General features: G+C 41.6%; 2 protein-coding genes across 2 annotated transcripts in view; one reads left to right on the forward strand and one right to left on the reverse strand.

Annotated features, from left to right (window-relative positions):
* cpxm2.L (carboxypeptidase X (M14 family), member 2 L homeolog) overlaps positions 1 to 7,867 on the forward strand; it is a 59,638-nt gene extending 51,771 nt beyond the window's left edge. Inside the window, exon 15 of the mRNA XM_018225136.2 lies at positions 5,477 to 7,867. Within this exon, the coding sequence (XP_018080625.1) occupies positions 5,477 to 5,727 (251 nt within the window). The 3' untranslated portion in view covers positions 5,728 to 7,867. The remainder of the gene's footprint in view (positions 1 to 5,476) is intronic.
* Positions 7,868 to 10,056: 2,189 nt separating this feature from the next.
* Positions 10,057 to 19,806, reverse strand: gpr26.L (G protein-coupled receptor 26 L homeolog). The gene is made up of 3 exons (XM_018225137.2): positions 18,632 to 19,806; positions 14,154 to 14,267; positions 10,057 to 10,398 (listed from the first exon to the last, which is right to left on the reverse strand). Exons 1-3 carry the CDS (start codon positions 19,297 to 19,299, stop codon positions 10,164 to 10,166), a joined length of 1,017 nt encoding a protein of 338 aa, XP_018080626.1. The 5' UTR covers positions 19,300 to 19,806; the 3' UTR covers positions 10,057 to 10,163.
* Positions 19,807 to 24,671: the final 4,865 nt, after the last annotated feature.

Consider the following 24,671-nt stretch of genomic DNA (forward strand, 5'->3'; position numbering starts at 1 on the left):
TTGTGGTTTTAACTTTTATTCAGCAATCAGGTTGCCAAGGTCTAAATGACCCTACAACCATGCACTTATTGGGATATGAATAGGAAAGGCCTGAATATAAAAAGAATAATAAAAAGTAGCAATAACAATACATTTGTAGCCGTTCAGAGCATTTGTATGTTTAGATGGGGCCAGTGACCCCCATTTGAATGGTGGAAAGAATCAAAAGAAGGCAAATGAAAAGAAAAAATGAAGGTCAGTTGAAAAGTTGCTTAGAATTTACCATTCTATAGAATACTAAAGGTTAAGTTAAAGATGAACCACCCCTTTAATTTACTGTCATCTACATTGACAGAACATTTGTAATCTGTCCTGGCTGTAGCTGGTGAAATAGTGTTGCCTGGTTACCCTAAAGCTGGCCATAGACACACAGATCCTATCGTACGAATCGAGGATTCGTACGATTTTCGGATCGTGTTTGGAGAGTGCCGACAGCTTTCGTCCGGCGGAGATCGTCGTTTGGTCAGGTTTGATTTTGACCCGTCCGAGCCCATTGCACATCGTAATCGGATCGTTCGGCCATACGGCCAAACAATCAGATTACCCCCAATATAGCCATGCTTGTTAATGGCATATCGGGAAAAGATCCGCTCGTTTGGCGATGTCTCCAAACGAGCGGATCTTTGCGTCTATGGCCAGCATTAGGGTGGATGAATGGGCTATTAGTTGCAGGTCACTGATTGAGATGGGGTTAAATTAAGATTTACTTCTAAAAAAATCTGTGTGAGTTGACTCACAGCCAGAACATTTTTCACTAGATAAAAATTACTTTTTTCCCAATAAAATGATGGTTTGATATGGCATTCCTCCCAATATTTTGTAAGTAAAAAGAAGGACAAACATTTTTTTTTGCGTCTCAAAATTGTTACAAAGTATCTTATTTGCACCTGTTAGCTGTTCTGTGCTCTCTGCTAAAAGCCAATTAAGTTAGAAACTTTGTTTCTTTTTCTGGCTGTTTAGTGCAGAGAAAATAGGGACTTTCCAGTACAAATGAGGGACTGTGGGTTGAGCTGTCAAAAGAGGGACTGTCCCTCCGAAAAAGGGACAGTTGGGAGATATGATATGGTTGATAATAACTTTTCTACATTTCAAGACTGTGGGAAGTGGCTCTCCTTAGGGACATATTTATGAATACGGTGAATACAGAGTTTTCCAGAAGACAATTATTCACCTGGATAGGATTTTTATGGGCGTATTTCTGAAATGTAAACTCCAGGCCCAGACTGGACAAATGGCATAGGGGATACTGGGAAGATGTGTGGGCCATTTGGGCCTATTTGTGCATATGCCATCTTGCACTGGTATAAGTTTATAAGACCATGCTTGGAAATTACTGACCCAAAGCTGAAGGCTGCCTCCGACCAGGTTGACTCATGTTCTAGGGCTAGGGCCACACCATATGGATATAGGTCTGCAGAGAAACAAAGTCCAAGAATTTGATCCACTGGTGCTCCTCTTCTGCTGCGCTGCATGCACCTCAAAAACATTACCTTCACTTGGGTGCACACAGATGTGGTGGATTTCGGCGCAGTGCTGCAGTAAAGGAGCAGCTGGGGAGCGGATTCTCGGACTGTGTTTCTCTGTAGAAGGCACCTGGCCGGCCTGGCGCTGTGTGGCCCTAGCTCAAGTGGGTCGTAGAAGGGCAGTGATGGGGTGGGCCTAGGGTAGCAATGCTTGAAGGCAGGCAGGGCTGGAACTCGAGGTTGATGGAAGAGGCACGTCCTTTGGCTCAACAGAAGGGGACACCTACCACTGCTCTGGAACCTTTTTCCCTAGCTGCTGCTTGTCTCCATCACTCCTCTGTGCACACTCCTCCCCTTGCGTGGCTTTAAGTACCCTCAGCACTCCTGCCTGAGAAGTAATTTTCAGCCTAGGGCACCCGGCCAACTTTGCCCAAGTCTAAAGGCAGGTGTTAATTCCAGAGTTCCCTTGCCTCCATTCCTATATTTTGCACCTTATGCAAGTGCCGTTGATGTTTAAATGCAAGGCACAAGTATAGAGGAGCCTGTAAGAACGCAAGCAGTGTTGTGATTAGCATTTGGATGGATAGAAGTTTGGCTCAATTCTGCCTGTCCCGCTGTACCTTGCTGCTATAAGTGTATGATCCACAACATCTGTTTCTTTCCTACTTGCTCGAGGTCATTATTAACAGCAGTGCACCATGAAAGTACTGCCTATTTCATCATTCCAGACATACCAGCACTCCTTATTTCCAAACTCAAGTGCCCCTATTCTTAAAAAACATATTTCCGTCCCACGGTTCAGACATTGCAGTGATATTTAGTATAATGGAAACGCATCCAAAAAGTTTTGAATTATGGGAATATCTCCCAAAGAGACAATTTTGAAAAAAAAAATATTCTAATTTTTTAAAAATGATTTCCTATTTCTCTATGATCACAAAACAGTACCTTGTACTCAGTGGTTACTACGCTGCCTAAATCCATATTGGTGGCAAAAGCAATTGTATTGATTTATTTAATCTTTACATTATTTTAGCAGGTATGGAGATCCAATTTTCAGAAAAAATCCCTAATGTGGAAAACTACAAGTCCCAAGCATTCCAAATGCAACAAGTCCAAGCAGACTAGTGCCAAAACTAACTTGCAAAATGTTGTTTACCTCCCATAACCAAACAACTGTTTCCTGCTGCAAATTCACTCATGCTGCAAACAGTAGGTTTTCATAAAAAATAAAAAATCAATACTTTACTGGCTGTATAGTCAGTTTGAAGCCCTTTCCTTCAAAAGTCTGTCGAGATCAGCAGCACTGTGAGATTCATGGCGCATACAGTAGATATAGGCAGGAATGCTGAAGGTAATGAAGTAAAAGCAAAGGGATGGTGTTCCTTAAGTACAATGTGGGATCTTTGATCCAGAAAGCTCCGAATTACGGGAAGGCCATCTCCCATAGCCTCCATTTTAATCAAATTATACACTTTTTTAAAAAAACTATTTCCTTTTTCTCTGTAATAATAAAACAGTAGCTTGTACTTGATCCCAACTGAGATATAGTTAATCCTTATTGGAGGCAAAACAATCCTATTGGGTTTATTTAATGTTTAAATTGTTTTTAGGAGACTTAAGGTATGGAGATCCAAATTACAGAAAGATCCCTTATCCGGAAAACTCCAGGTCCCGAGCATTCCAGACCCTATACTTGTATCTTTATCTTTCTAATTTTGTTTTTCTTTTAAAGTAAAAGTTTTTTTCTTAGTTTGAACAGCATTTTCTGGGTAGTTTCCCTTTAAATATAAATACTACCTAACCAATATTTTTATTCCTGCTTTTTTGACTCCTTCTCTGCTGCAAGCGCCATAAAATGATTAAGGTACTTCTTCCTATACAAGGGTATTTATATCAGTGAAATCCTAATAAGCACACACTCCCCTCTTTCACAAGCCCCAAGTAATCTTGTGCTCTGCCTAAGGATTAAGTGTATATTTCCCCAAGTAATTAACAGTTCGGTAATTAGAAGCTAGCAGCAATACTGGGAGCCGTTCCAATGAGCACATGCTGAGTGTAGCTGCTGCCAAGATTAGTTCAGCCTCCCACGCGCTGCCTTACTGTAACATTTTATTGGTTTGAGGGCACAGTTATCTCTCATGCATTGTTGAACCCGCGTGCAGCAGGATTTACTGCTTAGTTTAAGGGTTTCTACACATGACCATTTTTTTTGTGGGTTTGAGATGCATGTTTGACACCTAAAGGCATCAGATAATTATTTTTCGTTATATACTGCCTATTTAGAACTGCATTTTGATGCAGTTAAAGGACATGTAAAGCCTACATTTTCCTACCATGTATATAAGTTGGGCATATCTCCCCCACCCAAGCCACATCATTTGTACTGCATATACCCCCTCCATTTGCCAGCGCCATCACATTTTCCTAAAACAAATGGCTTTCACTCGGCAGCCATTTTCCCTCTGACCCATCATCAGTAACAGTGACATGTGCAAACAGGACATGTATGCTGTAAAGTTCATACAATGCAGAATGCAGCTTTACACAGGCACAACATAGTTTGATAAGAAGTTCTGCTGGGGTTGAACACTGTAATGATTACGCTGAGCTGAACTTAGGATCAGACAGCTAGAGTTTCTATGGGAACCAGCAATACTAGCTCTTCATTGGCTGTTAGATCGGAGGGTGTGTTTAGTAATCTGAGCTGAGAAGAACTGAGCATGCTCATGAGCCAACAGCCAAAGTCAATTCCTGAGGGAGGGAGCAGAGTGATTAAGGGGATGCTGCAGCCTTACTGTTAACCTTTTAACAACCAGAGTGGCATTTATCTAAATATTTCAAAGAGGCTGTTCCCTGATTACATTTTTGTGGAGGGGGTTACATGTCCTTTAAGTTTCATTTGTTAAACTGCTGCTTTTTTCTTTTTCCACTTGATGCTTTTCATAAGACATAAGATTAAAGAGTAGGAAATTTTTGGAAAAATGAATCCCTTACCCTTACACTTTCTTACAGAGATACTTGTTATTCTTAGATGCAGTAAATCTATTATCATTCAATGTTAATATAGTGAATAAAGTAGCCCCTCTTGTAAATTATAAGGATATTATTAGTTACCGAAGAGTTTCATGACCATATAAAAACACGAGGCCAAAGGCCGGGTGTTTTTATACAGGTCATGGAACTCCGAAAATATCCTCATATTTTGCAACAGGGGGTACTTTATTTATTATAATACACACATTTCAGTGAGTCATGTGACTGAAATGACATCAGAACTCTCCGTTTATAACTGATGACATCAGAACTCACCGTTTATAAGGATACAATTTACAAGATATTCATGGCTTTTGTGTATTATATGCAATTAACACACTTAACATGAAAAGGGATTCTGTCATGATTTTTATGGTGCAGTTTTTATTTCTAAATTCGAAACCTGAAACAACAAGTATATATTTTTAGTTGTAATATTGGTGTGAAGGCAGCCATGAAGAGTCAGCGCTTCATGATGGAACTGCTTTCAGTGAAGCCATTGTTTCTTCTACTCAATGTAACTGAAGGAGTAGTAGTGAGACATCATTTATATACCTGCCCCGATGTGACATCACAGAAGGGGCGGGGCACGGGTGACTCAAGCATATAAAAGGCCGAGCATGAAAGTGGGGCTGTAAAAGGTTGCCCGCACCCACCCGCAGCCTGAAGACAGTGTGCGCATTATACAACCTTGTTACTCAGCAGCCTGAGATTCTTCTGGTGATGTGTAGCCCCTCAGAGCATTAGTACATTTAGGGAACAAAATGTTTGTTCATATTGTTCATATCATGTTTAATCCAGGTAACGTTCTCTATTGAGAACTCTAGAGCTACCCCTGTTCTTCATCAATACCGTTTAATTTTTTCTGTCAGTTAAATATAAATACAATATTATATATATATATATGATCATCATGTCCATTTACTTATTGTCCCCAGCAAGTGATGGAGATTACTGGAGGCTGCTAAACCCGGGAGAGTATGCAGTGACAGCTCGAGCTGAAGGATTCACACCCTCAACAAAGAACTGTGCGGTGGGATATGAGATGGGAGCTACGCGCTGCGACTTTATTCTCGCCAAATCAAACCTGGCACGCATCAAAGAGATCATGCAGAAGTTCGGAAAACAGCCGGTCAGCATGTCTCTTCGCCGGAGAAGAATTCGATTCCGAATGGGACATCAGGCCTAGAATTCACCTTGATTCTTTTGGAGAACACACTTTGATAGATCTAGAACATTTCCTCTGGACACATTAGGCTGGAGAAATAAAAACAGCAAGCCATTTGTTTACTAAGAGCAACCTATTCTTGTGGCTGCTCCCAGTCTTTCCTTGGTTCCTGGAAGATAACACTTTATGAGTGCCTGTTAAGGATATTTAGCGTACGCTATGCTTAGATCGTCATTAAGCTGACATTTTCCAAAGGAGTCGCTGTTTCAAATGAAAAAACTTCAGCAATTTAAAATAAGTTATATAACCAACTGCTGGTTAAGTATATGGTAAAAACAACATATATATATCAATATATAGTATCGTGGGGCTGAAGCTCATCTTCAGACTTTGGAACTACGAGTTCTACATTTCACATTCTTTTTCAAGGCACAAATGATGCCACAGTGAGACATGTCAAACTAACCTAATGACTACGGTCTACTCAACAGTAAAATGGAAAATTCTCTTGCTTCTAAAAAAGTAAATCAGCCTCTTCAATGTGAAATGACTGAACTCAACAGCCTTTAAAGAGAAGTGATTAAAGCACATTGTGCTTTAAATCAGGGGGGGGGTGATATTTTAGCTCCTATATTCAGACTCAAGTGCAGTTCTTCATTTTTAATGTGTTTCCCTTTGATTGTCTTCTGTTCCTTCTGAAAGTGTTCCTGCCGAGAGATTCTGGTTTTAATTGACGTGATCTTTAATCAGTTTTCTGTTAGTGAGACGAAATGATGCGTTAGTCCTCGAAGCCGGATTGATCTGTTTTAGTGTACTACCTTGTTACCCTAGAATGATTAGATGCCTTGTATCAGGAATAGCCTAAAGGTGTTTAAAATCTTAGAAATAAATACATTACAAAGAGCAAAATGGAGGTCTTTCCGCCAATATTGACCGTAACAACGGGGTTTTGTAGCCCCCCTCATTCCATGGTGACTCAGATCAGTGTGTAGTAACTGAGAAGAAACTTGAGGCCAATTAAGATAAGACGCCTGATGAATACTGACTTATATTAATGTAAGCCCACCCGAATGACCAACCCACAGGAAAACTATTGCAACAATTATTTCAAATATGTGTAATCTTGTTATTATGTTGGACTTCAAAGAGATAACTAAACCCAGATGGCGGTTCCTAACTTTATGACCAATGTTCTCCAGTTTTATTTCAACTACATTGACCCATGTCCATCCATATGAATGATAACATTGCACTGTTCAAGTCGACTGTCTAAATTACTTTGCGCCAAAGTTGGAATGATGTGCAACTGTCATTTTTTTGGTCTACTATCACAGTGGTTCCCAAACAGTGGCAGAGGGGCCTTGCCTGAAGGCCAGTTAGGTTGAGAATTGGGGGAAAATGATCTCCTAGATACTCCAGAAAGCCCAGCTTGAATGGTTAGAGTGAGATCTGGGTTCAGTATGTATTTGCTGTCTTAGATATTCATGGAACTATGACTTAATGACTGATTTTCCTATACCTGTATTCATTTCATAATCTAAGGGGCTTTGACTAAAGGTTTAACTTTTAAGGAGGTCCTTGGCCAGAGGGTGCACCTTCAATTATCCAATCTGCCTGACCATATTAGAGCCTGTATGGGCCACCTTCAGCCAATTTCTGGAAGCAGAGGATCAAGGGATTCACAGTCCAACATGTGCTGAAATCCTCTATCACTACTGCAGCCATCATGATATTTAAATTGTGCTTGCTAAAAATTTTTACTATTACATCCCAACCCAACTTTAATGTGATTCACAGGTACTTCTGGCTGGTAGACTTACTAGTTATAAGACAGCAGCTGCTCAGATTTCATCCGGAATGCGCTTCCCCTCCTGTGAAATAACTGCCATCAGATGTGTTGGCTTTAACTCATTTTGAGTGTGGAGCTCATACATTGGACAAAAGGCACAGGTTTAACAAATTAACTGCTTCTTGGTTCAAAATATCCCTACAGTACTTGTTCTTTAAACTTTACACTTTGAAATGCACATCGGCAATAGGAAACAACCGAAGTAACATTACTCTGTATTTCAGGTTTGATGATGTGGTATCCCTCAGCTGTTTAGGTGGCTTGAACCTTTGTTGTCTAGGAATTCTATTGTGGGTGACCTGTTGGAACTATGTTGTTTAGTTCTTATGGTGGATTATAATAGGACCAGATGATGCCCTGAGCCATCTAATTTATATGTGAGCTGGGTAAAGGGAAGGCAACTAACACGTCCCATGGAGACCATCCCCTACCACACAAACTGCTCTCCCTTCTTTCTTTCGGACTGGGGGTCTAGGGCCCTCTGGGGTTGCCAGAGGCCCCTGTCCCAGCTGTGCCCCCAGCTACAACACCCCTCCACCAGCCCTCCCCCCGCATGTACCTTGTTTTTTCTTATTACAGGTTCGATTGGGGCCAGTGAGGGAAGTCAGTGAGCAGCTCCTAGGGGCTCCAGCATGGGTCCCACAAGGGTAGGGGCCCGCTGGGTTTTTTCTCAGTGTCCCACCGACCCTGTTCACCTGTAGTAACATATGTATTGCATATACATGGTGTGACATATTTCCATTATCTCTAAGCATGTTACATGCTGTTGCCAGTGCTTGGCAGATGATAAACGCATACAGTGGCCCACACAGTAGGCAAATGCATCTAGAGTTGCACCTGCTTAATAATTTTTACGCCCAATCATATTGAAATATAAATATTTTCACATTCTGGTATTACTGCCCCTTTAAATAAAGACTCATCTGCAAGCTCAGTCTCCATCAGGCTTGGGAGTACGAGCTGAATAACACTTTTACACATCTTGGGGTCTGGGTTCATCAAAGATACATGCGATCAAGAACACAGCTCTAAACTGGTTTTATCTTTCATTTAATGGATTGAGATTTGGACAGATTGTAATAATTCCCACACGTCCCTTTGGCTCATGAGACGAGATCCAATCGCACATCAGATAAGCAGAAAGCTGACACAAGAAAGTTTTGCGGTTACCTCTGGTCCCTGTCGTCTTGTTCCTATAGTAACCTAAAAATATATGTCCCCTTTCCCTGTTCTCCCTAAATCAGGTTCGTTATCAGCGTCCCCTGTGAATATCATTTTCACACTTGCGTTTCTAGTGTCGATTATGCAGTTATTGCAGATCTCAATGTTCCATTTATCCTTTTTTTTCCTCTCTATTACGATTGCACGCACATTAGATAAGTCCCCTGCTGCTATTCAAGAATCAGCAGAAATAATTCCATTTGGAGATTGAGACTTGGCTGCTTATTTCCAAATCGGTGCTTGAGGCTGCCAGGCATCTTTCTGGAATGAATAGAACAAAGGAACCTTCTTCTTATGGGCATGACTGTACGATAAAAGGAAATATTCCACAGGACTGGTAACATCAGGGCGTAGTACATATTGATGTTGGTAAACACATTGCCATAGAGAATAATGGAGGTTTAGCCTCCCCTCAAAAAGACAACCAGCCATTGGTAACCTTCCAAACAAAAATGTCATCCTTTATTTCCAAGTGAAGTCCAGAGCTCCATTGTTACTCACTGGGAAAGCTAAATGGGTAGTGAGTAAGTCTGTGTTGGGGCAACTGGTGGGTCTTCAGCTGTTTATTGGTCTACTTGTGATCCTTGGCTGATGCTAGGAGTCCAGCAATTCTTAAAAGGCCATCACTGACTTAAATAGTAATGCCTGAAAACAGTATATGTTCCCCATCTCCATATTTCTGCCAATACGTGAATTTTCCAACATTTCAAAATCTTTGTCCAAAAATTAAACTGGAAAAGATTTTCCCAGTTTATACACCACCAAATAGTCGTCATGAGTAAAATTGGACATTCTCTCTCTCTGAGAAAGGTGGTGCTCTTGCTCAGAGGCACAGGGTAAATATCCTTTCTTTCTTGTCCTAATACTGTCTCCATTACACAGAACAGATAGACAATTGATTTTCTATGACATAACTTTGGATCCCTGCACACCCCTGCCACCCACAGTCATGGTGCATGTTCCCATGCAGGGAGAGGGGTGCTATCCATTACAGGACATGGGGGTTGAGTATTCTCTGTACTCCCAATGGGCTCTGCTGCCCCTATTTACACCACTGGGTACTGCAAGTTACGTAGCACTGCTGTAGGCACGGAATAATACAGCAGTCCTATGGACCAATTTAAAAAATGTAATAGAAATGTAAATGCATTCTTACAATGCTGATTCATCTATCAAGTACAGTACCAAACAGTGTTACCCTAAATGCCCTGCAGCTCCCCACTAAACCATACAATACTGTATGTGGCTTTCCCAGTTGGGGACATACTGTATTCCAGGAATTACATTTTTGGAGAACCATCACAATACAAAAACATCTGTCTTTATAAATAAAATTTTGGTGTGATGTTATTTTTTGGTTGCTTGTTCCTTGGTTGTGTTGCCAGACTTATTGCTCGGTGGTTAACACCAAACTTCCCACGTATGAGTTCATCCTCTGGGCGGAAGAATTGGCGGAGCTGCGCTTTAACAGTTTGTTCACCAGTTCCCGGCAGCAGCTCTTGTACTGATTCCGTAACAGGCAATAGACGAAGGGGTCGGACAAAGCTTTGCTGTAAGCCAGACACCGACTCACTATGCCCCAGTGAGAGCTAATGGGAGTCGATGATGAAATCTCCACTAACCTGAATGGGCAGAGAAAACGATAGGAAGTGACATTAAGGCACAAACGTAATCATATTTAGATTGTCTGATATTGAGATAAGTGACAGATGTAACCAAGGTTATCCCTAAGGGGTATCTTGGGTTATTCCAGACAAATATAATCATCCATTATATAAAGTGATTATATAACAATCACGTCAGCCCCTGCCCTGGTAGTGCTTACAATCTAAGGTTCCAATAACATTAAACAAATACACAAAAACACATACACTGCAACAATTTGGAAATCACATTCTTATGGCAGCCATACAACTGAATTTGGTTGGGCCATATTGGGCTTATCCAGTAAATAGGGTCAACGATCGGAGGTCCATGCAGGCTCTTGGGAGAAGACCAGATCCAGGGCATATATACATAAATAATTTGTATAGTGCTTCAAGCTCCAAATTATAAATTTTTTAAATTTTTTGAGGGTTTAACTTACCCAATGCATTTGGGGATCCAGGTGCTCACACCTTAAGCCTTCAGCTCAGGAAGGCACTGTGACAGAATATCAAATGAAAAAGGTTGGCACAAACTGGATCACTCTCCACGATGTAGTTAAAAAATGTATTTATTTAGGACAACAACATCCCAAATGCCTTACGCGTTTCGTGCCTTTTGGGCACTAAATCATAGGCTAGGCTATTCACTCTAATGCACACATCCAAGCAGCAGAAGATTTCATTGTTGTGCTCCTACAGAAGAACCTCAGATTTCAGCAAACAGGAACACTGACCTGGAGTCTTGGCTATGGGATTATAATCACTGTGGGGAGCCTAAGATTATGGCACCTACCAGGGGTGCTCCTGCCATGAGGCTTTTTGGAGTGGCGCCCTGCAAGTTATCAGGGGAGGAAAAAAGCCTCTCCTGGTAACTAAGGCTAGGGATAGAAGTAGGGTTGCCACCTGGCCGGTATTTTACTGGCCTGGCCGATACAAATGGTGCTTGATGCCAATATTATTAATAGGAAAGAATGGTAAGAAAATAGGAAGGCCGGTATTTTTTTCCAGAAAAGGTGGCAACCCTAGACAGAAGGTGGAGAAATCAGCCTGCCGAAATCTGTGGGCTGATTTCAGCCCCCGACCGGTAGCAGAATCTTCTTGTCTACTTGCCTCCTGAAGCTTTGTGTCAGCTCCCGCCCAAAAAGAGTCAAGTGAGCATTAGGTTGCTGTCCTCTCCCATACTGCGTAGGCCTGCAATATGATTTCACTAGATAAGTATAAACAATTTATGTAGATCCTGACATTTCAGGAGGGCCCCTAGGCTTTATCATAGGCTCAGTACAGAATCAGCAGGGAAATACACAGCTTAATCTCAATAGTATGTCTATGAGTTTGCCTTCATCTGTTTAAATCTGAGCTTGCTGACACTAATTAGTCTGAATTGTACAGTAATATAGGGATATCCAACCTGCATCCTCCCATTGGAACTACAGTTCCCAGCAACCCCTCCCCACAGCCTTTGCTGTGCCTTGTGCAAATGAAACTCATTGGTGCCGACAAGCTTGGATTTAGAAACCACAGATGATGACAAATGAGTGCACATTCTGTAACAAACTCTGTATATTTAGACTTTCCCAAAAGCCTTCTGATACTGTGCCATGAAGGAAGCTGAGCCTGCAGTGCACGGGACTTGTACCCTGGGGGTAACATTTGCACTTGATTTTAAAATCAAAGAGTCAGTTGTGTTGAATTAAAAGGTTGGTTGGAGTCCAAGCTCCCAGCTTTTATTATTATATTTTATGACCTTGAAATGAGTGCAGGAAAGAGAACTTCCAACAGCATTAAATAACAGCCGCCAAATGCGCTTAAAGGGGACCCGTCAACCAAAAAAATTATTCAAAATCCTATTTTATCACATTAGTCAAGCAAAATGAACTTTATTTACACTATATAAATTATTTTAATCTTGTTTCCTTCAGTCTGGGATTTCAAAATTATATCAAACAGGCAGCAGCCATTTTGTGCACACTGTTATTAAGACAAGCCTTGCATCATCTCAGAATCTTGTTTGTGCACCAAAATGGGGGACACAATGTCCATCCCCATGCCCTGGCTACACAATTAAATGGTAAAAAGAACGGGGAGAATATATGGAGAGCAGTGACATCTAAGAAGTGCTGAATGGAAAGTGAAAGTAATTGTCTGCCCCGCCTCTATGCCACGGGCATAGAGGAGTGGCGACAATATTTGATTGACAGCTGAGATTTTTAAATGAGCTTACAACAGCTATGAATGCTTTAATAAAAAATAGAAATTGGATTTCATGTTTAATTTGAAAAGGACTTTTATTATACAGATTTTTGTGTCTGGGTGACAGGTCCACTTTAAAGGAGGACAACCAAAATTCAAAAAAAGGTTTAGGCTACACCTTGTGTACAGGGATGCTAGAATAGAGAATAATTAGGTAGTACAAATGCCCCCAAAGTTCCATATCCATTTTGATTCAGCTGCTAAATTTCTCATTCATCACTAAACATATCCATGATAATGGCACGGGGGAAATTAGGAGCGTTTGTAGCCCTGGCATTTTTATTAAGCATGGCTGCTCCAAATCAACCCTCCATATACACGGAATTGAAAGTGTATCAGTTGCCTTCACAGACGCCTTCAATTCAAAGTTAATGTAGGGGCAAATTGATGGATTGGTTTTGTTCCTCAACCATGGAGCTACAAACCCCAGGGCAGCAAAATGTTCTTTGTACCATTGCCTTTAGAGCAGTTCAGTAGGGTCCTGCATGGGTCGGGTTTGAAAGACCTGCAGCCAACCCGGACCTGCAACCCGACCCACCACCTAGTATGTTCCGTTATCTAGACCTGCTACCCAACCTGGACTACAAATAAATTATCTTCAGACCCGGGACCCACCAACTGGAAGTGACGTCACTGTGAATGGACCGGACATCACACCAGAACCTAATCAGATGAGTAGGTGGAGAACCTCGGTGAAGAGTGGAAGGGACAAGTCCCGTAGTCCTGTACCCAGATGGGTTACCCACGGACTCCCTGCACAGGGAATTGCAACTGTCTGCCGGACCTGACCCAATATAGGACTCTAGTTCAGAACACACTGAGCATGTGCAGTGCCACTGACACCTGGAAACAGGCTAGGGAGACATTCATAGACATAGCTCTTCACTATCATTAGTTGCCATTTAATTCTAAAGGCTTTCACAGCATTTGGGTGCAGGAATCCGTTCACTATAACAATCATGTAACTACTGGTCTAGGGTTTTGGGTTCAGAATATCCTTTATTATCCTTTATTCCAATGTAGTTTTCTAAGGGGTTGCATAGAACTGGTGTATATATCTATTTGTGCACCATCCATGTCCAACCTGCAACCGGCTGGAGTGGGAGTCCAACAGCTGTTGCTGTGAAATTACCTTTTTGCCTAAATGTGATAAGGATATGGGATCTTTTATCTGGAAACTTGTTATCCAAAAAGCTCCAAATTATAAAAAAAATTGTCTCCCATAGGCTCCATTTTATCCAATAATCCAAATTTTTAAAAAAAAGTATTTTCTTTTTCACTGTAATAATAAAACAGTGCCTTGTACTTGATCCTAACGATATAATTAATTCTTATTGGAAGCAAAACCAGCCTATTGGGTTTATTTAATGTTTAAATGATTTTCTAGTAGACTTAAGGTATGAAGGAAAGATCCGTCATCTGAAAAACCCCAGGTCCTGGATAACAAGTTCCAGGAACCGGCACAGGAATAGGTGACTTACCTGGTAATGACATATGGAGAAAAGCAAAGTAGGAATGTCCCAATGAACGTGCTGATCTTTTTAGTTGCCCGTTGCCTCCTTCTCTTCTGCTCCTCCAGACATCTCTGCCTGACACTGACAACAAAATAATGTTAGCTCCAAGATGACATCTAGTCTTATTTAACATAAACAATAGCAAATTTCCAGCACTTCTTGTTAAACACATTTGGGCAATGTTTATTAATGCAATACCCTGTGCTCCCTGTAAACAGCTGGGGAAACACAATTACATGTCACTTGTACCCAGCACAGAGCAGTCACTTGTCACATAGACAGGAGGGAAATATCTTCTCGGGGGATTGGAATTGTCATATGCTGTTTGAGAAAAAAAATATATAGGTGAAGGCGCTACGGCTAGAGGATTGTGCTCCATACAGAGGAAAACATACACTGGCGGGTGAGGGGGATGAAGGCTGAATGAAGACATACATTTTGATTTATGGCCATTGTCTGTCCATCTTTAACATATCTATGATCAATTCTATTTACAACCCTGTTCAATTGACCATGTCCCCTTAATAGCCATTCTATACCTCTAGACTGCCACCACATGCCCTTTTTTTGGATTTTTGCTACAGGGTATATAACACAATAGGAGGCATATGGTGGTTTGGTCCAGTGAGACAATGACATCTTAAAGGAAAACTATACCCCCAAAATGAATACTTAAGCAACAGTTTATATCAAATTGAATGACATATTAAAGAATCTTACCAAACTGGAATATATATTTACATAAATATTGCCCTTTTACATCTCTTGCCTTGAACCACCATTTCGTGACTCTATCTGTGCTGCCTCAGAGATCACCTGACCAGAAATACTACAACACTAACTGTAACAGGAAGAAGTGAGGAGGCAAAAGGCAGAACTCTGTCTGTTAATTGGCTCATGTGACCTTACATGTGGTTTGTATGTGTGCACAGTGAATCTTACGATCTCAGGGGGCGGCCCTTATTTTTTAAAATGGCAATTTTCTATTTATGATCACCCAATGGCACATACTACTAGAAAAGTATATTATTATGATAATGGTTCATTTACATGAAGCAGGGTTTTACACATGAGCTGTTTTACTCAGAATCTTTTAATAGAGACCTACATTGTTTGGGGGTATAGTTTTCCTTTAAATCTAAAATGTAAACTGAGCCAGTAATAACTCCATGGTGGACAGTTGGGTAAAAGAGAAATACTGTTACACACAGCTTAATGTCTCTATCTGACATAGGGAAAATATAAAAGGTTTAGAAGCTTAGGTTCAGATTTATTAATTAGCAATATAATGTTCCTCTGTTTCTTCCCGCTGCTTTCGCATTGTTTGGTCACATTTAAGCCGTCTGAAATAATATATTCCGGCCCTGGGTGCCTTTCCTTTGTTGGTGTGAATTTGGACTTGATTGTTGTATGTACATAATTTTGTTCTTATGTTTTAGATCTTGATCTCATATTTATATTTGACAAAAATATACTAGAAGGCAGTAATGGGATTGTGCAGAGGAGGGGGTGAGGCAGATGAGCAGATAACAATATACGAGGAGAGAGAAAATATCAGGAAGAATAAGGGAAAGGTTAGGGAGGAAAGTGTATAGAGAAGATGCTGTTCTGCTCACTTGAGCAGAAGTGCTTTAGGGGAATATCAGAACACTGGATTATGCTTTTCTCGGTCATAGCTTCCAATCCTGAATATACTTGTCCAAACCCTTTAACATCAGGGCTAAGCCTACGGAGGTGGTGCAACCAGTCATTAAACATATGGCAGGATGAATGTGGTTCAAGGGCGGGGTAGGTGGGGCTCTTCAAAAACCATTGCATGGACGGCATATACATTGGCTTATACGAATCCAAACTGAATTAAAAACAAACATGGACAATGGAGATTACTAGTGAACAACCAGAGGCAGTGCAAAGCTTGAGTAGCCAGAGCCCATGGCCTTAATCAATCAAATCTAAATCAAACTGCAGTATAGTACTGACCCACATTTCTTTATATTCACTGTGACAGTACAGTACAGTAATCCTGCAGATAGTGATCATACAGTGACCCTATACATAGTGAGCATAGAGAAGCCCAGCTACTAGTATCCATACAGTAATCTCAGTTCTGTATCTATATCTGTACAGTAACTAAATTCACTGTGACTATACAATAACCCTGCACTAGACCATACTATAATCTTGCTGATTGCCACCATACAGTAACTCTATTCATAGTGACCATAGTGGCTATAGAGTAATCCAATGAATATAGACCATACAGTAACCCTATTTATAGATAGATAGAGTAGCCCAATGGAGAGTGACCATACAGTATCCCTACTGATAATGGCCATAGAGTAGCCCAATGGAGAGTGACCATACAGTAACCATATTGATAGTTGCCATAGAGTAACCCAATGAAGAGTGACCCATACAGTGGCCCTGTTGATAGTGGCCAATGAGTAACCCAATAGAGAGTGTCCATACAGTAACCCTATTGATAGTGGCCATAGAGTAACACAATGGAGAGTGACCCATACAGTAACCCTACTGAAAGTGGCTATAGAGTAGCCCAATGGAGAGTGACCATAGAGTAACCTTATTGATAGTGGCCATAGAGTAACCCAATGCAGAGTGGGCATACAATAACCCTATTGACAGTGGCCATATAGTAACATAATGGAGAGTGACCATGCAGTAACCCTATTGATATTGGCCATAGAGTTACCCAATGGAGAGTGACCATACAATAACCCTATTGATAGTGGCCATAGAGTAGCCCAATGGAGAGTGACCATACAGTGTCCCTATTTAGAATGGCCCTCGAGTAACTGATTGAATACTGACCATACAGCAACCCTATTTATAGTGGTCATACAGTAACCCAATAGTGACCTTACAGCAAACCTATTGATAGTGGCTATAGTGCAGACTAAAAGTCTAATTTTTCAATGCCCTGGATGATAGAGCACTAAGTGTTACAAAATTGCACAGTGCTCATTAAGAAAGAGCTTGTATCTGGAGCATACCTGCACTCTTCCTCAAACCATATCAAGTTTGGAACAAGGTGCAATGCGTACCCCCAGCTAATGCATGGCAGCACTGTCATTACAACCTACCATATGGAAACTGTACTGGGCTCCTTTGCACCCTGTGCCTTCAAGTGCCCCCTAAATTATGTATCTGAATAATGTGTAGGGCAGTGCAAATACAGACTGGCCTGTGCCTATTTTTTGCACTTTGTCCCTTTTACCTTACAGTCTATAAATGAGCCCTTAAATGTTTTAGGGCAAATAAATGTCCTTGTTTTAGGTTTACTTTAACCGTACTCATGGTGACTATACTCTAAACCTGCTGACATTGGCCATACAGTAACCCATCTGATAATGGTGATACAAAAATTAATATTAAAACATTAAAATATAAATCAATAAAATACTATTTTTCTGATTCAAAAACACTGCAGAAACCAAGTTAAATGTAATTTCCCTTGATTGTTTGTGTTTGTTGTTAATTAGACATTGCAAATGTTTCCAATGAATGCAATTATACACTCAGGAAGAGCTTGTGTATCTGTATTTTCTGGCAGTTTGGTTTTCTTGAAAATGCTATGGTACCTCACCGTAGAAACCAGCAGGGTATCTACAGGAAAGATTCACCATAAAGTAACTTAAAGGGGTTGTTCACCTTCGAGTTAACTTTCGGTATGATGAGACAATTTGCAATCAGTTTTCATTTTTTATTTGTGTTTTTTTTTAGCTTTTTATTCAGCTGCTCTCCAGTTTGCAATTTCAGCAATGTGGTTGCTAGGGTCCAACATGCCCTAGTAACCAAGCATTGATTTGAATTAGAGACTGGTATATGAATAGGAGAGGGACTGAATCTGAAAGCTGGAAAGAGTCAGAAAAAGAATAATAAATAATTCAAAAACCATATTGAAAAGTTGCATAGAATTAGCCATTCTACAACGTACTAAAAGTTAACCACTCCTTTAAAGGATGATGCAGAGACATTATGTGCTTCTTATCTGTTTTATTTTCATGGTTAACGTTTGCTCTATCATACTTTCATATGGACCTATCAGGTTGCAGGGTCCACTGATCCCAGCCACCAGGCATTTGTTAGAATGAAGAATAAATAAACAAAAAAAACTTTGTGGGTTGAATGACCTTAGTAAGCTGATAGCATTCTATGATTTACTTTAGAGCCTGAAAAACAAAGGGTCCCAACCAAAGAAATAAGACCAACTGCACATTTGCTATCATAATTTCCATCTTTAACACACTTTGCATTTAAAAGGGAGCTTGCTCTTTAACTACCTTGCTGAGGCAAAGTAAAATTAAATTGTATGGGTTTATTATAGCTCTGTCCCTAAACCATTCAAGTGTTCAAGTGCCATGTGATGCCCTTGGGTTCTGGGTGGAAATAAGCTAGTTCCTATACCTATTTTGGGCATGACCTACCTGGGGTGCAGATCCACCAGTAGAACCAGAGTCTGCATGGTGATCACATCAATCCTCCTGCAGTGGGAGCGGGCCACCTTGAGCACCTGTAGGTAGGTGACACATAGGACTAGGAAGGAGAGCAGGAAGCTCAGCAGGTGGAAGAGGACTATAAAAGCCAAGAAGGAAGCTTCTTCTTCTGGTCTCTTGTTGTACAGCGTACAGGAGCCATAGATCTGGTGGAAGCCAATCCAGGACAGACACAGAGCCACAGTGGGGAAAGCTAGAGAGTGGATCCAGGAGTAAAGAAGAATGACAGCCGCGTCCTGGTACCGCATTTTTGAGTGATAGCTGAGTGGGAAGACCACAGCCACCCAACGGTCAATGCTTAGGGCAGCCATGCTCAGCATGGAGTTACTGGTCAAGAAAGTTTCCAAGAAGCCTGCTGCCATGCATAACCCTTCCCCGTCAGGCTGGTGGCCGTGGATCACCCCCACCAGGGTCAGAGGCATGTTAATGACAGTCAGCAGCAGGTTGCACAAGGTCAGGTTGAGAGTGAACAAGCCAGGAACCTGCCCACGGATATCGGGGCAGCTGAGGAAGCAGATCAGCACCACAACGTTGGACAGCAACGCTGCAAGGATCAGCACTGCCAGCCAGAGACAGCCAATCACCCCCCACAGCTCCATTGCTGGAGCATTCTCAGGCTAAGCATGCTGGGTGCCCAGGCTCTGTACCATTCTGCTTGGACTGGCACAATCTCCTGCCCAGCGGAGCTGGATCCTGAGGGTGCCACAATTTCCTATTCCAGGCATTTAAAAATCCAAAAGATTTTCCTTCAAATGAGCTGATTAGCAGAGCTTGGGTAGAGCTGCAGGGAACAGAGGTCTCTGCCCTAGGCACAGGTGAGCAGGTTAGTGGGGATAGTGGATTTATCACTCATTCCTTATTAGGTTCTTCCTCTGCGATTAGACACGGAGCCCACTGTGCTACAAGGGAAAATGAGCAGAAAGCTGTACAGTGAATTGCATGGTTAGGGGAGGGTTTAACCAGACACAGAGCTGCTGCCTCTCTGAGAATCACAGGAAACCTTCTGATGCCCACCTTCTAGCAGGAACATCTGGGGATCTAAGAAGCGCCAGACATTATGCTCATGGGCTGGAAAGATGCTGATGGAACAACCTCTTTAAGGGGGCTCATTCAGATATGGGGAGCCTTGAGAGTTATTATACATAAAGGTTTTAATAAAAAGTGCAATGACTGAGGTATCTCATCTGGTCCATTTTGTTGTGACCAGTGGAATTCTGAAACCTACTGAAAAAAAAACCAGGATGAAAAAATTACAATTCTATGATCTTTTCCAGGGGTGAATGTGTTATTTGTGGAACTGTAGGAAAGATTCTTATTTGAAATGGTCTTTGGGTAGGCCAATATAGGACAAAGTGCACTGGTCCCAGCTTGGGACCGAGCAAGACAGGTAAATAGGGTTGTGGGTATCAAGGAGAGATAATCTCAGAGAAAGGACGGTGTGGGATAGCAGGTATAGTAGGGAGCGATGGTGCCTATAGTAACAGTGGGATAATAGTCTCTGGGAAGGGAGTGTGACTGTGGGATAGCAGGTATAGTAGGGAGAGATGGTGCCTATAGTAACAGTTGATATTAGTCTCTGGGAAGGGAGTGTGACTGTGGGATAGCAGGTATAGTAGGGAGAGATGGTGCCTATAGTACCAGTGGGATAATAGTCTCTGGGAAGGGAGTGTGACTGTGGGATAGCAGGTATAGTAGGGAGAGATGGTGCCTATAGTACCAGTGGGATAATAGTCTCTGGGAAGGGAGTGTGACTGTGGGATAGCAGGTATAGTAGGGAGAGATGGTGCCTATAGTACCAGTGGGATAATAGTCTCTGGGAAGGGAGTGTGACTGTGGGATAGCAGGTATAGTAGGGAGAGATGGTGCCTATAGTAACAGTGGGATAATAGTCTCTGGGAAGGGAGTGTGACTGTGGGATAGCAGGTATAGTAGGGAGAGATGGTGCCTATAGTAACAGTGGGATAATAATCTCTGGGAACAGACTGTAACTGTGGGATAGCAGGTATAGTAAGGAGAGATGGTGCCTATAGTAACAGAGGGATAATAGTCTCTGGGAAAGGAATGTGACTGTGGGATAGCAGGTATAGTAGGGAGAGATGGTGCCTATAGTAACAGTGGGATAATAGTCTCTGGGAAGGGAGTGTGACTGTGGGATAGCAGGTATAGTAGGGAGAGATGGTGCCTATAGTAACAGTGGGATAATAATCTCTGGGAACAGACTGTAACTGTGGGATAGCAGGTATAGTAAGGAGAGATGGTGCCTATAGTAACAGAGGGATAATAGTCTCTGGGAAAGGAATGTGACTGTGGGATAGCAGGTATAGTAGGGAGAGTAGCAGGTATAGTAGGGAGAGATGGTGCCTATAGTAACAGAGGGATAATAGTCTCTGGGAAGGGAGTGTGACTGTAGGATAGCAGGTATAGTAGGGAGAGATGGTGCCTATAGTAACAGTGGATAATAGTCTCTGGGAAGGGAGTGTGACTGTGGGATAGCAGGTATAGTAGGGAGAGATGGTGCCTATAGTAACAGAGAGATAATAGTCTCTGGGAAGGGAGTGTGACCAGTGGAATTCTGAAACCTACTGAAAAAAAAACAGGATGAAAGAATTACAATTCTATGATCTTTCCCAGGGGTGTTATTTGTGGACCTGTAGGAAAGATTCTTATTTGAAATGGTCTTTGGGTAGGCCAATATAGGACAAAGTGCACTGGTCCCAGCTTGGGACCGAGCAAGACAGGTAAATAGGGTTGTGGGTATCAAGGAGAGATAATCTCAGAGAGAGGACGGTGTGGGATAGCAGGTATAGTAGGGAGCGATGGTGCCTATAGTAACAGTGGGATAATAGTCTCTGAGAAGGGAGTGTGACTGTGGGATAGCAGGTATAGTAGGGAGAGATTGTGCCTATAGTAACAGTTGATATTAGTCTCTGGGAAGGGAGTGTGACTGTGGGATAGCAGGTGTAGTAGGGAGAGATGGTGTCTATAGTAACAGTGGGATAATAGTCTCTGGGAAGGGAGTGTGACTGTGGGATAGCAGGTATAGTAGGGAGAGATGGTGCCTATAGTACCAGTGGGATAATAGTCTCTGGGAAGGGAGTGTGACTGTGGGATAGCAGGTATAGTAGGGAGAGATGGTGCCTATAGTAACAGTGGGATAATAATCTCTGGGAACAGACTGTAACTGTGGGATAGCAGGTATAGTAAGGAGAGATGGTGCCTATAGTAACAGAGGGATAATAGTCTCTGGGAAGGGAGTGTGACTGTGGGATAGCAGGTATAGTAGGGAGAGATGGTGCCTATAGTAACAGTGGATATTAGTCTCTTGGAAGGGAGTGTGACTGTGGGATAGCAGGTATAGTAGGGAGAGATGGTGCCTATAGTAACAGTGTATAATAGTCTCTGGGAAGGGAGTGTGGCTGTGGGATAGCAGGTATAGTAGGGAGAGATGGTGCCTATAGTAACAGTGGGATAATAGTCTCTGGGAAGGGACTGTGGCTGTGGGATAGCAGGTATAGTAGGGAGAAATGGTGTCTATAGTAACAGTGGGAAGGGAGTGTGACTGTGGGATAGCAGGTATAGTAGGGAGAGATGGTGCCTATAGTAACAGTGGATAATAGTCTCTGGGAAGGGACTGTGGCTGTGGGATAGCAGGTATAGTAGGGAGAAATGGTGTCTATAGTAACAGTGGGAAGGGAGTGTGACTGTGGGATAGCAGGTATAGTAGGGAGAGATGGTGCCTATAGTAACAGTGGATAATAGTCTCTGGGAAGGGAGTGTGACTGCAGGATAGCAGGTATAGTAGGGAGAGATGTTGCCTATAGTAACAGTGGATAATAGTCTCTGGGAAGGGAGTGTGACTGTGGGATAGCAGGTATAGTAGGGAGAGATGGTGCCTATAGTAACAGTGGATAATAGTCTCTGGGAAGGGAGTGTGACTGCAGGATAGCAGGTATAGTAGGGAGAGATGGTGCCTATAGTAACAGTGGATAATAGTCTCTGGGAAGGGAGTGTGACTGCAGGATAGCAGGTATAGTAGGGAGAGATGTTGCCTATAGTAACAGTGGATAATAGTCTCTGGGAAGGGAGTGTGACTGTGGGATAGCAGGTATAGTAGGGAGAGATGGTGCCTATAGTAACAGTGGATAATAGTCTCTGGGAAGGGAGTGTGACTGTGGGATAGCAGGTATAGTAGAGAGAGATGGTGCCTATTGTAGCAGTATGGATAATAACCTCTGGGAAGTGCCTGTGGGTAAATAATAGACCCCTGCAAAATCTATTTTTGTCTAGGTCCAGTCAACACTAGAAACCACGCTGCAAAGAGAAAGGGCAGTCATAATGGGATTACCTTTAGCCAAGAACAGTAATCTGAAATTTTCTTTTATCTCCGTGAATTATAACATCTCTAAAGCAGTTGTATTTGCAGACATTGCAGGATTAATGTGATAGCTGCATGTAGTACAGGAGTACTTGAGACAGGAATAAACACATCCTATATAAGACATGTGGATATATTGATGACAATTTGCCTGAAGCATTGTACAGATTGTATGCTAACTACTATTATCTTTCCCAAATCCACTAACCATGCCTGGCACAGCTCAGGGTAAGGAGAAGTAGGAACAAGTGCTTTGACAAAATAACTTTACCATCAATCAAGCTTTGAAAGTTATAATGTTTTATAAAAGCAATAAATGAAGTTGGATTAACATTTTCTAGGCAAAGCTCAAATATAATAAGGTAGTGCACGAACAATGGGAAAGGGAGGGAGAAATAGCAAAACACTGATAAAGTGAGAAGGAGAGGAGGAGGAGGAGGAAAGATGTACAGAGAAAATACGAGTAAGGAAAGAGGAGGTAGGTAAAATTGGTGTCTAAAGGAAAGTAGAAATACTAACCAATGTATGGAAGGAACAAAAGAGAAAATCTAATACTTGATAAACTAAAAGGCCTGTGGGTAAATCCATCATGAACTGAATATATTTTCTATACACATAGCTAGATACCTTCAGTCTCCCATCACAGCGCCCATGATTGTTACCTTGGTACAATAAAATATACCTCTATATCACAGGTCTCTAATACCATACTTTTAGTTATCTCTGGCATTCATTGGTTTCTTTCCAGCTAGTGGGCTAATAAATCATCCCCATAATTCATCTCCTATATTTGTTTTGACTTGCAACAACTCATCCCCCCAAGAGATATCAAGTCATCTCCCCAGAGAGATATCCGTGGGAGAGATGTTAACTGTCTGGAATGTAAGAGATACTTGCAGAAATGATCAGCTCTGTGCAATTGCTAATGCAAGCCTATACATACACTATACACTAGTCTAGCCCACTGCTTCATAGTTTAACAGATAAATGAAGGGATTCATGCTAGATAAAGAAAGCTTAGATCAAAAGATACAATTAGATTAGCTAAGAAGAATTAGATAAATCAGGAGATTGGATAGAGATTGGATAGAGATTGGATAGAGATTAATAGAGAAAGATAGACAGACAAAAATATACAGGCAGGCAGATAGATGATATGGCAGATAGATAGATGATAGATAGATAGATGATAGAAGATAGATAGATAGATAGATAGATAGATAGATAGATAGATAGATAGATAGATAGATAGATAATAGATGATAGATAGATATATAGATAATAGATGGATAGATGGATAGATGATAGATAGATAGATAGATAGATAGATAGATAGATAGATAGATAGATAGATAGATAGACATAGATAATAGAGAGAAAGATAATAGATGATAGATAGATAATAGATTTTCTCAATTACTTGGCCTGGCTTTCTGTTTGGCAGCACTGCATACAGAAGGGAGTGGGTAACACATGGGCATCCATTGAAATATCGCTAGATTTGGCAACATTAGCAATGTACAAACTGGGGAGTACCGGGACTCGAAGTACAGGGCAAGTGCAGGGCCCTTTGCAACTGTCTGCTGCACTCTGTAG

The sequence above is a fragment of the Xenopus laevis genome, chromosome 7L (assembly GCF_017654675.1).
Source record: "Xenopus laevis strain J_2021 chromosome 7L, Xenopus_laevis_v10.1, whole genome shotgun sequence".
Lineage (NCBI taxonomy): Eukaryota > Metazoa > Chordata > Amphibia > Anura > Pipidae > Xenopus > Xenopus laevis.

Excerpts from the sequence above, each read along its gene's own strand:
- gpr26.L (XM_018225137.2), bottom strand. The coding sequence starts at position 19,299 with ATGGAGCTGTGGGGGGTGATTGGCTGTCTCTGGCTGGCAGTGCTGATC. Across the intron at positions 14,268-18,631 it reads CTGGTGGATCTGCACCCCAG|TGTCAGGCAGAGATGTCTGG; the intron begins GTAGGTCATGCC and ends TTTTGTTGTCAG. Across the intron at positions 10,399-14,153 it reads TCTCCATATGTCATTACCAG|GTTAGTGGAGATTTCATCAT; the intron begins GTAAGTCACCTA and ends CTGCCCATTCAG.